Source organism: Struthio camelus, chromosome 5, assembly GCF_040807025.1.
Source record: "Struthio camelus isolate bStrCam1 chromosome 5, bStrCam1.hap1, whole genome shotgun sequence".
Taxonomy (NCBI): Eukaryota; Metazoa; Chordata; class Aves; order Struthioniformes; family Struthionidae; genus Struthio; species Struthio camelus.
Window position 1 is genome coordinate 28,194,680 of NC_090946.1, and position 15,495 is coordinate 28,210,174.

General features: G+C 42.5%; 1 protein-coding gene across 6 annotated transcripts in view; it reads left to right on the plus strand.

Moving 5' to 3' along the window:
• Positions 1 to 4,571: 4,571 nt before the first annotated feature.
• The window catches only part of MPPED2 (metallophosphoesterase domain containing 2), a 121,193-nt gene continuing 110,269 nt past the window's right edge, over positions 4,572 to 15,495 (plus strand). The window contains exons 1-2 of one of the 6 annotated variants that reach the window (XM_009679460.2): positions 4,572 to 4,722; positions 14,419 to 14,662. In XM_009679460.2, the coding sequence (XP_009677755.1) occupies positions 14,535 to 14,662 (128 nt within the window). In that variant the 5' untranslated portion in view covers positions 4,572 to 4,722; positions 14,419 to 14,534. Of the gene's footprint in view, positions 4,723 to 9,205; positions 9,349 to 9,700; positions 9,813 to 10,495; positions 10,561 to 10,668; positions 11,923 to 14,418; positions 14,663 to 15,495 lie in introns of those variants that run through there. The other 5 variants (XM_068945283.1, XM_068945282.1, XM_068945284.1 and 2 more) reach the window with 5 other exon arrangements.

The following is a 15,495-nucleotide window of genomic DNA, read 5'->3' on the forward strand; positions in this document are numbered from 1 at the left end:
TGTGTGATCCGTACAGAAGTCCAAAACAATAATAAAAAAATACTACATATATGACTAGGGTAATTTGAGATGCTGGCTATTGGACAGTTTAGAAGCCTAGTTTTCTGTTGTTTTCATCTTTGAATCCAGATGTATAAAATCCTGGAAGCCCGATTCTTTTTCCTATGAATCACACAAATTTTTGATTGCAATATATGCAGAATCCATTGTCCAAAACCTTGGAGTTCTCTTCTGTCAATGGTTCTAACACCTGCAATTGAAAGAGAAGTCAGGGGAGCTCCCTGTGGGTGCAGCATTCTGGTCACGCCGCTCGCTTTGACAGACTGGAGCTTATTCAGCAGTAATATCGTTGAAGTTTTCTGTAAAGGCATATGCTATGCACACACACATTTTATGTAAGTATACAATATCAGTATAGGGACTCTTAAAACAGAAAGTAATGTTTTTTAAAAAAGAAAAGTAGCTTATAGACTGGAGCAGTCTTGTGGCTTGTGGGCTTAAATCATTAATTTTTGCCTTATTAATTTGACAGTATTGAAAATAGGTAACTTCAGTGTTCTGACCTGACAAATTCATAGAAAAGAACACACCGATAAAAACCCACCAGGAGATAGATGGATGTTTCAAAATATCACGAATGTGGATAGTTTTCCAGATTTTGAACTGAATTTGCTGAAGTGTGGACTGACAGTGGTGATCTCTTCCTTTCTGTTTGTGAGCTGTCATTATTAAGAGTAGAGAATCGCAGATATGAAATAATTTAACCATTGTAAGAACTTCCATATATAGTATATTTTATTTTTAAGCTTACAATGTACCTATGATAGGCTAAACTTGAGAAAATAGAAAGTACTTAGTGAAGCAAACAACAATGGATGAAATAGTACAGCCTGATAGATTTTACTGCATATGAAATAGCAAGCTAAAAATCATGTATGCTTTAAGAAAGTTTCTATATCAACAGTCAAGGGCTCATCACAAATAAAAGGTCTGATCTTGAAGCAGGGCAGAACTTCTGCTCCTTTCAAGTGCATCAATTTAGCGAGAAGTAAAGCTGAGGACTTCCGTGGGATGAAGCTTATTCTGTAGTTGTGCATTCTGAACCAACAGCCTGAAGTACAGCCTTAAACTGAAGCTTGGGCAGAAACTTAAATGTACCTGTGTCCCGGTTTATTCTCGATTTTGACCTTTTTAAGGGTAACAGCGTGTTCTAAATGGGAAAGAGTCATTGTCAGATTATTAGTTTATCTAGTGTCTGGGTAGAGGCAACAGCTGATATAGGGAAGGTATGTGCCTGGATTTGTCTCAAAAGGGTAAGCTATAGAGTTTTGCAGGCATAGTCCCATACTGGAGCTCCATGTGCCACTGAGCTTGTGGCAAGTTTAGATCTGAATCTCCACTTTTTCCTTTGTCTTCTGCTTTACCATTTTCACTTTTTAAATTTTTTCCCTTTCCACTCCTCTTCTCCAGAGCTGAGGCATCTCAGTGGGTAGGCCGTGGTGATTATGGGGGTGCTACAAAGAGACAGTGTGACTCTGCTCTGCTTCTCAGCCACTGTCAAAGGCTGTAGTGTATGCAAGAGTGAAAGCCCAACAGGAATCAATGGGACTCCTAGGTCAATGCAAATGTACCTTGGTTAAATTTTAAGTGAACGTGATAGCAATTCAGTTAAATTTACAAATGAAGATTATGCTTTAAAGAAATTAGTGCTTGGTATCCTTAACCACTGCCGCATCTTGATGATTTCCCTTTATACATAAAAATGTTGATATTACTTTAAAATATTTATGTCAAGATATTTATTAGTCTACACTAGCACATTTTCTGACATTTAATTTTATTTCTGTTACCTCCTGACTTTTGTTTAGCTCTACAAGTATATGGCTAAGCGGCAGGAGGAATAACGTATAGTTTGCAGTCCTTCATCTGCATTCCCTTTGCATTAGGTGTAACATTGGCATGAAAATCAGAGCCCCTGCTCCAATTTTTCCAGCTGTTTCTGTCTCCCTGTGATCTTTTCGAACAAATTTTCTGACAAGTCTTTGAATATGCAGGCTTATACCCGTTTTTTGAGTGTGTAAATATATATGCTGTCGCCTCAAAACATGGGTACAGCTGAATAGAATCATTAATGTTTTTCAGTAATTCAGGTGTGTTTACTGATGTAGGCAAACCCTTAAAACTTAGGATATCTTCTTCCTTTTCCCTCTTGCTTCCAGATTTCTGTCTAAGTTTGTCTGTTTTATTTTCATTCAAAGGTATGAGTAAAGCGTTATCACGATCTTTTCACTGCCATCTTCAGGTCTTATTTATAGAGTACTTTTATAACTTCAGGAACTTTAGGCAATAAATGTCACCTTACTTCTGAGGTTACATTTGTTTTATTTTTCTTAGCAATATTATTACTTAAAAACTGTAATATGTTTTCTATTTTGGCCTTTTTCCGTTGCCCCAAGGGACTTGAGCTATAGCTAGGATTTGCATTGACCACAGTACTGTTCTTATTCAGCACATGATTACAGGTAGATAGGCAAGAGTGCCAGGGCCAAACATGGTGATCTGTTGGAAGAGCTTGTGCCAAGCTTTTTGTTTGAACGATTTGGAGGAGACATGATGTCACTGTCTCCCTAAAGCAAATTTGGACAGGACCATTGTGGTGTATTTTGTGCATGTGTTTCAATAATAACGACTGAAATAGTACCTTATGTGTTTCCTTAATTTTTGCATTTACTCTCTGGTTTCACAGTCCTTGCCCTGCATTTCTCATGTGCTAGTGTTATTTCTGTTTCATTATTTTTCAAGCAGAGTTTGATGACACTGATTTAGCAGTTTCTCACAGTTCACTGCTTCAGCTTTCATCAAATTATACTTCTAGTTATACTAGACACTTTCATCATCAATTTCCATATGCCTCAAAGACATGCAGGGACCAGTTTGCCAATACTGAACTCAAATGCTAGACAATAACTGGAAGAGGGGATTTTTTTTCCTGGAGTGTCTGAGACAACATGGAAACCCTCAGTTCTTAGCAAGTGGTTTCAGCTTGCATGCATTGAAAAGCTAGACAATAACTGCTACAGAATATCTATTAAAAAAAAAAAGTCAAATCAACGGATAAAAATGAACATTAATACCAGAGAATACACTGTAAGATTTTTATCCATTTCTTTCCAGAACTGTATCTTACATTAGAGAGCACTGCATGTGAATTGAAGCTTATTTCTCTTGCTATATGATGTAGGCTTCTTGAGCATTCTCCACTGTTTTCTGCATAACAGTGTTTGATAATTACGATAGTTAACAAATAATAAAGATTTTGCCTTCAGGCACTAGGCTGAACGTACCTTCAGATCAGTGGTGTTACTGGGGACATTCAAAGTGCCAAGACTCCTGGAAATGACTGTGAAAATCTTTTCCTTTTTTTAGGGAGGCTTGTTCTTAACTTTGTGTTGAAATTGGAGAGATCTCTATGTTGGAACGCCTGACCCCCTTGGAAAGCTTTTCATAATGTTCATTCTACAGTTCCTTACAATTTTCTATAAAGGGAGCACATCCCTGGCTCAAAGGTAATTTGGAACCTGTAACCTGGAACTGGATGGAGATAGGCTGGAGACCATGGCTCTTATGTCTGCTGAAAGCATAATTTAATTATGCACAGCATGAAGTGAAACTCAGGTGCCTATTTGTTTGGATGTAAGAGAGGTTAACTCTAGCAACTGTTTGGATGTAAGAGAGGTTAACTCTAGCAACTGTTGACAACAGTCATCAGCCGGTGAATTTTCAGTTAAATCTGCAGCCTTCAATAAATTTTCAAGATGAAATAGGAATAATAGTCTCTTTTCTGCGCCACCATGTAAATTTATTTTCTCTGTGAAATAAGGTCTGTTTCAGTTTTGCAGTTCGCTTTCTATGTGTATTTTTGACTGATGGTGAGGAGAATTTCATACATAAGTTTAGTAAGTGCAAGTAGAGAGCTTCTCATGGGAATAGAGAGGAGAATTTTACTCCATTTGCAGGAATTTCAGTTCATGGAGTCTGTCATTTGCATAACCTTTCGGTGTAGCCTGTCGCGAGTCTTCAGTGTCTGAGAGTAAACCTAAATGTTCCTGCAGTAATGTCTTTGCAATAGCTACCATGCATCAAACAGTGTTTGCATCTTTATGTATATACAAAACTACAGTCACTGCCTGCTCTGCTGTGAAGGAATAAATCACTTGGACTTCCTTCTTAATGTTGAAAAAAGAATGTTTTGTAGAATGCTCAGAACCAAAAATTTAGAAGGAACAGTTTCTTCTCTAGTTCTATTGATTAGCAGTTGCACTGGGTATTTTTAGAAGGGCAAATGATTCACCTGCAGCTTTTTTGCATCACTTTTTATTTCTACAGAGAGCAAGTGGGAATGTTCCAATCAAATATTTAATTTAATTTAATCGGGCAAGGCAGCAGACAACCATTATCCTGTGACAATGTTCTGGTCCACTGAATATAAAAAGAATGCCCAGAGGACAACTAGTGATATTTCCTTGGTAGTCTTACTTGATGCTCTGTCAGCATTACAATGATCTCTTCCTCTCTGTCTGCAGATTCTGACAGAAGACTTGAGTTGCACTTGCTTGTAAGAGTTGTCCTTTTCTCAGAAAGCTGGTGCCCTTTTGTGGAGAGGGAAGAAGATAGGCCGTGGATGCTTCCTGAAGATGTAGTGTTTGCTGGAGTGCTGAACAGGTTAGTGTCTAGAGCTCATACTTGTGAGAGAAAAGTCCGATAAAAACAGAAAAGATGACAAAAATCTAAAGCCAAGAGGCATTGGCTTTTGAATTCAGTTTTTAGGGTGTAATTAGCTGCAGTTCCCGTCGGCAGTATTCTAATGGGAGAGAAACTCTTAAGAGCCGAAAGAACTGCAATCTGAATCTTCGAAGCTGGAATCTTCTGGATTTTGTTTTTTGGTTTTGATTTTTTTTTAATCCAATACTATATTTTTCTGTTGTTATTATATTCTTGGCCAGAACGCACACCAAATGTTCAGTGACTGTCAAGCTATAAATGGAGGAAGATAGTAAGGGAACTTTTCATCTATCCAACTACATTCTACAAATTTGGAATGTAGTATCTGCTCAATGCGGTGTAAGGTCTAAACCAGCACATTACAGTTTCCCCCCGTTGTCTTTCTGTTCCGGAGTAACTGAAGAATATCTGCTTCAATGAGGGGAAGGGGCCTGTTGAGATACGATTCTTGGCAAAATCACAGTGGTCTGCATGAAGCATGGTGAGTCCAGTGACTTCAGTGTCGTTTGCTACCAGTGAATGTCCACTGGATAAAACTGTCCTTTCATAAAATAGCAAAGCAAAGCAAAATACATATTTTAGAATTCTGTAGGTAATTTACTAGCTCATCAATGTGTCCCAGTCTCTGTGGGCTAAAATCTGTTTGTCCCTATAGCACAAACAAGAACCCTCACCCCTCTGGTCTTAAAATGGCTAAACATCCAAAACATACATGTATTTAAAAAAAAAAATTATACATATATATATATATATATATATTTGATACTATGTCCAAATTAAAAGGTAGTGTTGAAACCACTGCCTGACTCTCTGTGAAAGTGCAACATATTCTGTGCTGGTGTTGGTTCTGCACTGCAGACTGCTGCAGTCTGTGTTATGTTAGCATAAGTGTTCATTTGCCTGTGCTGTGAACCAGACTAGGGAACTGATCTGCCTTAAAACCTTTTTTCCCTTTTAGGAAGGAGACTTTTTAAAACTGAATTTGTTCTTCCTGTGTGGTTTGTATCTTTAAGAAATAGGAGGGGAAATAAGTGGCAGAGGAGTTAGGGGAGTTGAGGAAACAGCCTTAAAATGGCCAAATTGTTCATTTTATACTGTGGAAGATGGTGGTGTAATCTGGTCTTGCCAGTTTTGGTCAGATGGAATAGTACCTTACTCTCGGACTAGTCTCAGTGAACGACATACAGCAAATTGTGGAGCACGATAATGGTGTATGGTGATGATGTATGGTGCATGGTGTGGGATGACCGGGCAGGATTTGCGTCAGGTCAGTACTGTAACTGCAGGCCAATATCATATGTATATTTGAAAGGATTTTTTTTTTCCCTTTCCATATAAAAGATCACCCAAAACTTTCAAGTATTTAGGGAATGAGTTCCCAGGGACAGACTTTAAATGATGGCTTTCATATTGGATAGCTTTACTTAGAGAACATTTTCCCCAAAGTGAGACAGAGTTCCATGACTCACTCTGGACTGCCTTATGTGTGTCTCAAAAGATTTTGGTCCTTCTTGTGCTTGGCTTAAAACCGAGCACATTGGTACCTGCGAAGGGTACTAGAGATGACATGATAGATTGTGAATAATCTGTATGCTTTTTATGAAGCTCTGTATGCTTTTTATGATTTTTGACATGCGGCAGCTGCATCTGTACATTTGATAATAGTCCCTTTGGTTTTGTAAAAGTGAAAAAACAAAATTCAGAGCAAACCTGAACATGACTAAGGTTTAAAAACATGTATAATATACACTTTTAACATTACAAGTAAGAAATATTGAAGTAAACAAAAGCTGCTTGTTCAATATTTTGAATTTCTCCCAACTAGAAAAATCAGTCCTGTGACATTCAAACAGCTTGCTTAATTTTAAGTTTTCAAATTTATCTCTGAGATTCTCTTGTCAGGTATGTGTTAATATATCTACATTCTAGCCAAAATAACGATGCATTTTCTTTTTCTATACTTACATACTTACGTTCTGATGTTGCTCTTGTAATTTAGAAAAGAAAGGCAAATAAGTGGAACTATCTTCCTCAGAGAACCCATTAATCAGTTTGAGAAAAATATTTTTCTCCCAGGTAGCAACTGCAGGGCCAATACATTTCTAAAAGTGGGTACCTCTTTAGAAAACATGTTGTTCTCAGGGAAAACAGAAAACAAGTAGTTTGTTAAAACAAGGAGTTTCCTTCTGTGCTCTTCTTGATGAGTTTTTTGAGTCGTATACTAAAAACTGTGTTCCTGATGACTGTATTACAGCTTGGTGTTGTTGCTGAACATTTAGCACTGTGAAAAAGCCTTAGAATCGGGTCCCACCCCTGAGTCATACGGGATACTACTTTACTTAGTTTAGCGGAGCTATTCCCAAAATAACTTTTAAGGCACATACTTTATAAGAGGACTTTTAGATCAGGCAAATGCTTATTTCAGTACTAGGAAACTGACACACTGGGGTAACATCTTGATTCATCCCTCGCCATACAAGGTATCACAGATAAATTCCTTGAGCTCTCTAATTCCCAGGCCTGTTACTTGCCCAGACTTTCTACCTTATTCTCCTGTGCTAGAAGTTAATTTCTGTAGTGCTGGAGGCTCTTGATGTGGTACAAGGACACAAATACAGGAAAAGTCTTCCTGATGCAAAAGCAGAGAATGGGCGCAGCAGGTTCTGCAATGCCGTTCTGAATCAAACGGGTTCTCTCCTCCCCCCCCCCCCCCCCCCCGGCTTTTTGCATTTAAGCTGGCACTGGCACCACATGAAGCTATCCTGTCCTCCTTGTGTCCCCAGTTGCTCATCATTCTCCCTGCCTTGTTCCAGCACAAGCCTTTATGCACTTAGGAAATGAATCAGATGGGGAGGCTGACCCACATTAAAACAGCCGGCTTTTCTCTGACGCTTACTGGATCCCTTTTCCTGATAGGGAGCAATATTTTCACACAAGTGCTTGTGCAGGGACAGAGATGGGATAAGTGGAGTGAATGCGTATTTTACAAGAGTGTCAGAGTAAGTCAGCTAAAACTGTTTTTGAAACTATGGCCTCAGACTCCATTTCAGGCAAACAGTCCTTGAAAAGGTTGCTTTGATGAGGACGACTCATCTGTGGACCATTTAATCTGAAACAAGAATTTTCCTTTGGTGGTTCACCGTGTTTTCTTCTGTTGAGGGGGAAAACAACAACAATAAAAAATGACATAGGAAGGTCTCATGTCGAACAGGGAAAAACTTACGCAATTTTAATTTTTTTCGAGTTGATTTTTCTTAATTTGCTCTGTTTCTAAACAGGACATTCCATCCTAGTGTATTTCTGTTTGGCAATACTCTAGATCATTCTCATTGTTTTCAGCAACAAAGAAAAACCTGTCTAGTTGCCACGCATATCCAAAGGTCGGCCAGAATCAAAATTATTCTACAATACGTGGTGCACTACAGGGTATCATTCTTAGAGGCCTGTTAGGAGCTTGTATTTTTCTGTCAGTTTGATTTTCATTATTCTTTGGAAATTTCTTCCTTTTGTTTTCTTCTTTTCTTTGCACTATAATTGTATGACTGTGGAAGTCCTATTTCTGTTTGTTGTCTTTAGAGTAAAAGAGCAAACAGGTCTGATCTTGACTTTGTTGCTGTTGTGTCTATTGAGACAATTCCTGTGGGCTTCCTAAAACAAAACAAAAAACCTCATTCTATCCTTAAAAAAAACCCCAACTGCCCTGAAACAAAAAACCCAACTGCCCTGAAACACTGTTCAGCTTAAACTGACGACGGTACAGTAATGTTTTTTTACGTTTTCTTTTGATGGCAGAGGTTCGCTACTTTACAGGAGGAACAGACCACTGCATTAGTGTCTAGTGATGAAACGTGCGGAACGGGTAAAACCACTTTGGAGTATTCCCCCCCCCCCAAACGGTTATATTTACGTACCCTTATGTACCATATGGATGTATGCATTTAGCTGGTTAGCCCGAGGAATCCCCGAGCAGCGGTGCGTGGTGCCGGGCCGGCGGTGTGGGGGGGGTGCGAGCCAGGCGCCGGCCGCCTCCCCCCCGGGCGCTGCCCCGCGGCCGGCGGGGGCCCCGGCCGGCTCCCGGCGCTGCCCCCCCTTCCCCGGCTTTGTGGCGACTAGTCTCCCCACCTTGACCCCGGCGAGGCGGCAGAGCGGCTGCTCCTGCCGGCCTCTCCTCCCGGCGAGGCGGGGGGAGGCTTTGCCGCACTTGGGAAATGCAGCAGCGATTCCTCCCTCGCTCCCTCCCTCCCTGCCCGAGGGGGTGAAGTGCGAGGCGGCGGGAGGAGCCGTGCGTGCGGGTGTGTGTGGGTGTGTGTGTGTGCGTGTGTGCGAGCAGCGCTCCGTGGCCGCCGTGTTTCCTGGTGCCTGCTCCCTGACCCCAGTGGCAGTCCCGCTCACTGCACCACCGCCGCCGCCGCCGCCGCCCCGGACCCAGGCCGCCGCCGGCACCGCCGCGGGGTCGGGCGCAGGCTCTGCCCCGGCCGCGCCCCCGCAGCCCCATGGAGCGGCCCCGCTGCCCGCGCTGAAGGCTTCGCCGACCCGCAGCGAGAGGCGGCGGAGGGAGGAGGGCAGGTGAGCGGCCCCGAGGCGCTGCGGCGTGTGCGCCAGCGTGTGCGTGCCGGGGGGGTCCGGCGGGAGGCAGCGGCGCACAAAGCCGCGGGTTAGAGGTGCCGTGTCACGGGCAAGTACGGGAGGAGCGGGCAGCGGCGCCGGCGCCGGGGCCAGCCTCCTTCAAACAATAATGAGGATAAAACGGGCTGCCTGCGCTGCCTTCCTTCCCCGCCGTGACCGCTCGCAGCCCGGCGGGTCGGGTTTGCGCAGCGGCGGCGGGGCCGGGGGGGTTTCCCGGCGGGAGGGCGGATTTTTCGGCGGCGCCGGGCCAGCCTGCCCTGCCCTGCCTCCCCCAGGCCGTGCCCCCGCTGCCCTCCGCCGCCGCCTGCCTTCTCGTCCGGGGTAGGCGGTGCTGGAAGTGGTGTGGCCGCGGGATGGGGCTGCCTGGCTGCTGCCTTGCGGGGCCGGGGCGGCGGAGTGATGGGGTGAGCGCAGGAGCTGGGCAGGGAGGGTAGGCCGGGAGCATTGTGCTGGCTGGGGCGAGCGGGCGGGCGGCAGCCCCGGCGGGCGCAGCGCGGAGCAGCCGGGGAGAGCGGGGCCGCGGCGGGCGGCCCTGGCTTCGTCGGCGGGGGCGGGGAGGGGGGGGCACACCGCCGCCGCCGCGAAAGTAACGATGGCAAACGGGCTGCTTTCGCGTTCCCCGGCGGAGTTTCCCCTGTGTTTCACAGGCGAAAGAGCTGCCTTTCACAACCCGCTTTGAAACCCAGATCCCGGAGGCCTAAAGCACTTGGAAAGCTGGGGGAGAAATGGGGCGATTGGTACTGCTGGGATAAAAAGCAATTGGCGCGCGCGCACCCCGCCCGCTCCCCAGCGGCGCTCGCCCTCCGTCCACTATGGTTTATTGCCGCCCCCCCAATGATTTGAGTTTTATTGCAATTGCGGGGAGGGGGGAAAAGCGTTATGTAAACTTTGCGCGTAAAAACACCTATGGCACAAACATTGCAGAAATGCCCCCCGAATGGAAGAGCAGCGCAGAGGAGCGGCGGGGGCGGTGCGCGGCAGCGGGCCGGGGGCGCGGGCCGGGGGCTGCGGCACACGCCGGGACGGGGCCGCGCCGGAGCCATTGGCCGCCCTGAGCCATCAATCAGCGGCGGCGGGGGGCGAGCCCGGCGCCCCGCGGGGCAGGGCCGGGGCCGGGGCGGCAGACGGCCCGAGGAGCGCCTGGGCGCCCAGGTACCGGGGTTCCCCCCTCCCCCGGCGACAGGGCTGGGGTCCGCCCCACACCCCCCCCCCCGGGCCGGGAAGAGGCGTAACCCGCCTCCCCCCCCCCCCCCGCTCTGCGCTGGACTTGGTGGCTCGGATGGAGCCTGGAGTTGCCTGCGAACTGTAGCGCAGCATCGCGGGGGCTGTTGGGGCAGTTGTTAAATAGTCACCGAAGCGTGTGGTAATAAGCTGTGAGAAACGGGCGGAGGAGGGGGCTGCCTTTTCGGAGAGGTTATTGCAGCCGCCAGTGCTTGGGTTTCGTATTTAACGTGTTTTGTTGTTCTAACAGTGTCGGGATAGTGGCTTTATTAACAGAAGGTGTTGACACCAGAGTAACCCTTCTCCTGCATTTCTAATTCTTTCATAGTGCGATATCAGTCAGAAAACAGATTTTTTGAAATTCAGATCAGGAAGGTGTAAATACTTGATTCGAGGAAAATGTGTTTTTCATGTGCATGCATGTGTGTGCACATACGTGGGGCTCGTATGTATAGTTTTCCGTGAAATTTAACACTGTTTTAGCATTCGCTGTCTGTGTGCGTTTTGTGATCGTTTTCAGATACTCTAGTAACTGTGCTGATTTAAAATTAGTTGTATATAAGTTTGTATCTGCCCCTTTGGGGAAAAAATGTCAGTTTTATACCTTTACTTTTGTACTTTAAAAACTGAACACAACCGTACAATAGCACATCTCTTGTTGTCAGTGTTGGTATAAATTCTCACTGGAAAATGATTGTTATTCCCGGGATAAGTGCTATATTTGGGGAAATTCAGCATGCTAAGATTACTTATTTAGGCTTTTTAAATATAGTTACTTATAAATTGCTATGTAAGGATTGCAAAATATTGCACGTTGCTGTACTTGACAGTAGTGAAGAATCATGTAACTTCTATTCTTCTGTACTGATCTCGTGTATGTAATCTTCAAAGAGTGATTACACTTGGAGAAAGAATAGCAGCGACGAGAAGTAGCCTTTTTCCATGGGCCTAAAATAAATCTGATTTGAAAGTTTTTAGGTGTTCTGTTCCTGTTTGACGTTTTCTTTAAAGAAGTTCACATTAAAGAAGATAATAATGAGACACTTCTAGGAGGCAAGTTGTGGTACTATATTGAGCTCTAAAGGGAGATTAGAGAATTGACACCCACTTCGGCTTCGAATTTTACTTTTTTTCCATATCTGGTATTTGTTGTTGAATTTCATTTTGATAGGATGCTTTGTTTGGCTTTATCTTATTTAAGTGTAGAGATTTATTCTTGGGAATACAGGATGGGAACGGTGGGAAGCAATTGCAGCTTCTATACTTAATATTATACTGAAAGTCAACTCTAAGGTACTTAATATAGCTAGTTAAGTATCCTCTTATCGTTTGTTTTATGCTAGTTGAAATTTTTCTGTAACAAATAGATTGTTGTAAACCTTATAAAAATGCTTATTGTTATCTTTATGTGTAATTCAGTCATCAACAAATTGGATTTTTTTTTTTCCCCTGAGTAAACTGTAATATGAAATTTAATCTTCTGACCTGTCTTATGCTAGATTATTGAAACTAGTGTGATTTAGCTTTTCTAAAAGTGCAAACATTTTTTGTGGTTGGTTTAACGCTTCTTGTTTTATATAGCGGCTTTTTAATTGCAAAAAAAAAAAAGTAGTACAATTTTCTACTACTCCTTAATTTATGCAAACATTAAAGTTCTTACTGTGTTAAAAAAAGTTGTTTTTTTTCCTTGGAGCTTTGATGGCTAGCATTCTTGTTAATGACAGTCATTTCTCTAACAGGAAGATGTTTTCATTTGTATTTACTTTTCAGTGCAGAGCAATTATGCTGTTCTGTGCCGCACGTTCTTCATAGTTTGTATCTCAAAAGAATTACAGTACTTAGAACAGGACTGCAATTTGAAGCAGGTGTTGCGTTTTACTGTTATGCAAAATAACAGTAAAATATAATTGTGAGGGAGATTAAGGAAACAGCTGCAAACTTGGTATGGTAACTACTATATTATGATATACATATGCAGTTGATGTTACATTCCTTACATCATATTAAGACAGCAAAGATTTGATTTAAGCCCACCTTACGGATTTTTACCCCTGAAACTCTTGCGCTTATTCTTGCGAGAGCAGGTTAGTATAAAGAACAAACTGTAACCTTAGTTACTGAGATGTACTGTGTCACAAGTAACTGAGTTTTTAGATGGGAACTTTATGGTTTAGTTTTGTCTTGCCTACTTTTTACTGAGAAAGAAGATGAAGGATAGAACCCAATTACTGGAATGAAGGTTGCAGAACGTTTTAACCCAGCTTAACATATGGAAGCCTACGTAGGCCTGAGGTTGTAAAATAATAAAATAAATGGCCTATAGCAGACCATCTGCCATTTGCAGGGCAATTTTATTGTACTCTATGCCAAACTGGAAATGAGTTTTTGTATTAAAAATATATTTTGAATACAATTCAAAATTCCAAATGTTTAACATTACACATGGCAAACACATTTCTATCTGGGAGCAAAGAGAAGTCCAGGAACATCCCACTGGAAAAATATTACTTAGTTTGATGCCTGGGGCTCAGATCATTCTCTTCTCTTTCTTATGTGTTTTTCTTCCCAGCAAGTACAGGTTTACTTTTGTAAATTAAACACAGATATGAAAAATCTGCTATTGTATATGGCAATTAAAGGGCAGATCGATTGATCTAAGTTGTCATAATTTCATTTAAGTTATTGAAGCTATAATGGTGTGCCCCCAGCTGAGGATTTACATCATAAGCAGTCCTTTTATGGAACTCCTCATCTTGAAAGTATTCTTCAGACATCAGCGCTTCAATTTTCACAGATTCCCTCTGAAGGAGGGCAGCCACGTTACCTTCGTTTTAGTTACTGGAGAAATCCAAACTCAACTTGTGCAGGGGACTCAACAGAGATAAAATTTGGGACGTTTCTGGCTGTTAGCCTTATGCTCATATCATAGAACATTTGCAGTCTGAATACAAAATTACATTTAAGAGCACTTTAAAGAGGTGGAAGATATGGAAACCATTTGGCATTTGGCCTAAACAATGTCTTAATCACGAGCAGTGATGCTTTCTTTTAGAGAATAGCAAACCTGTTCTTTAGGCAGGAAGCATATAGATGGAAGAGTGCATTTCATCATAAATGTAGAAATATTTATTCATAGAATGATACTGTTAAGTCTAACAGATCATTACTGTTTGATGAATACAAAGCTGTTTAATTGATAGTCGACTGCAACATGGATATTTTAGCAAAGTTGGTTAAATACTGGTCTTTCTTAAGACAAATACCTTGATTTAAAGGTATTTGAGTTTGCCTTTTGTTATGTAACTGTTAAATTTTCTGCCTTGCATCAGTTTCCAAAAGTTCCTCAAATGTAACTTATTTGGTAGAGCTGAAGCAGTGCCTTGGAAACGTTATGTGTACATTGATTGAAAACCATTTGTCCTGCAGGAAGTTAGGCCTACTTCTTAATTTTCAAGGCAGTAATTAACATAAGTTGTTTATTTAAAATGAAGAAGAATAGTAAATATGGACTAGGGCTTTCCACGCAGATTATTTAGTAGAAGATAAACAAAACCTTATTTTAAGTGATCACCCTTAAGACACATTTAACGATGATGGAGTTAAATGATGAGATAGTAAAAAAAAAAAAAAATTGTGAAGAGTAATGGTTAGCTAGTCAGGTGATGGTACATCAGAAATTCAGAAGAGATCTTTGAATGGAAATCAGGGTGGGGTAGACTAATGCGTCTGTGTAGGTTTATGTCTCCTTCATGTCTTCAGCAAAGTCTCCTGTTTTTTTTCTCTTCGTAGAGGTCCCGGGAGTGGATGAGGAGGTGCTTGGACTCTGGAGCTGCCTGGAACACGATGCCCTACCCTGCTCTTGGCCTTGGGAAGTTGTGAATTGCTCATGTCCATAAGGAGAAAGGATGGCTCATGGAATTCCTTCGCAAGGCAAAGTTACCATAACAGTGGATGAATATAGCTCCAATCCAACGCAAGCATTTACACATTACAACATTAATCAGAGCAGGTTCCAGCCTCCACATGTTCATATGTAAGTACTACTAATCTTGCCTTTGTGTGTGTGTTTTTAAATTGAGAACGGATGTTGAAGGACTGGGTTGAAAATTGGAAAAATGGGTTAGTCATATTAGCAAAGAGGCAAAACGGCTACCAAATTTCTTATATATAGCGTGTTTGAGACATAGCACTCTATCATCTCTGGGAGATAACTCTCTTCCTCCGGAGCAATGCTACCGACTTGGTAAAACTTATCACAGTGGCGTACAATAGGGTGCATTTGCTGACACTTCTCACTTTAGTGATCTCACTTTAACTTGCCTGAGGGACCCATTGCTTGAAAATTTAAACACCCTTCCCCCACCCTTTACACTCAGCTGCGAAACAGGCCTAATTGGGACTAATTGTCCCCCTGATCACTGAATCCTTTGTCCTTCTGGTTGTGAGTGGAACGTGTGCCGCATGCTGCATTCCACTCGCAACCAGGAGGACAAAGGAATCGGAGACTGCTGAACAATTGGTCCCAAGAAATACAAATACTGTGTTAAAATAATGTTCATGGCCTGAACTTATACCAACAGAAGCTTTGGAAGTGTGAAGTTACAGGCTCCTTACCTCACCTTGTTATTTTTGGGTATTGTATGACTTGTAAGATCATTCTACAGCATAGTACCTAGGCACAATGGTTTGTGGTAAGAGCTAAGTACTAGCTTTTACTCTGAATTTCCTTTCAATTGTTTAGTTAATTTTGATCCTTATCAGTTAAAGTTCTTTTTTTTTTTAAAATGTTAAAAGTCTGAAGAGCCTATGAAACTAAAACAAAGGGGATATCTCTTGAGCTCCTGTGTACCATTGTTGGTCAGGATT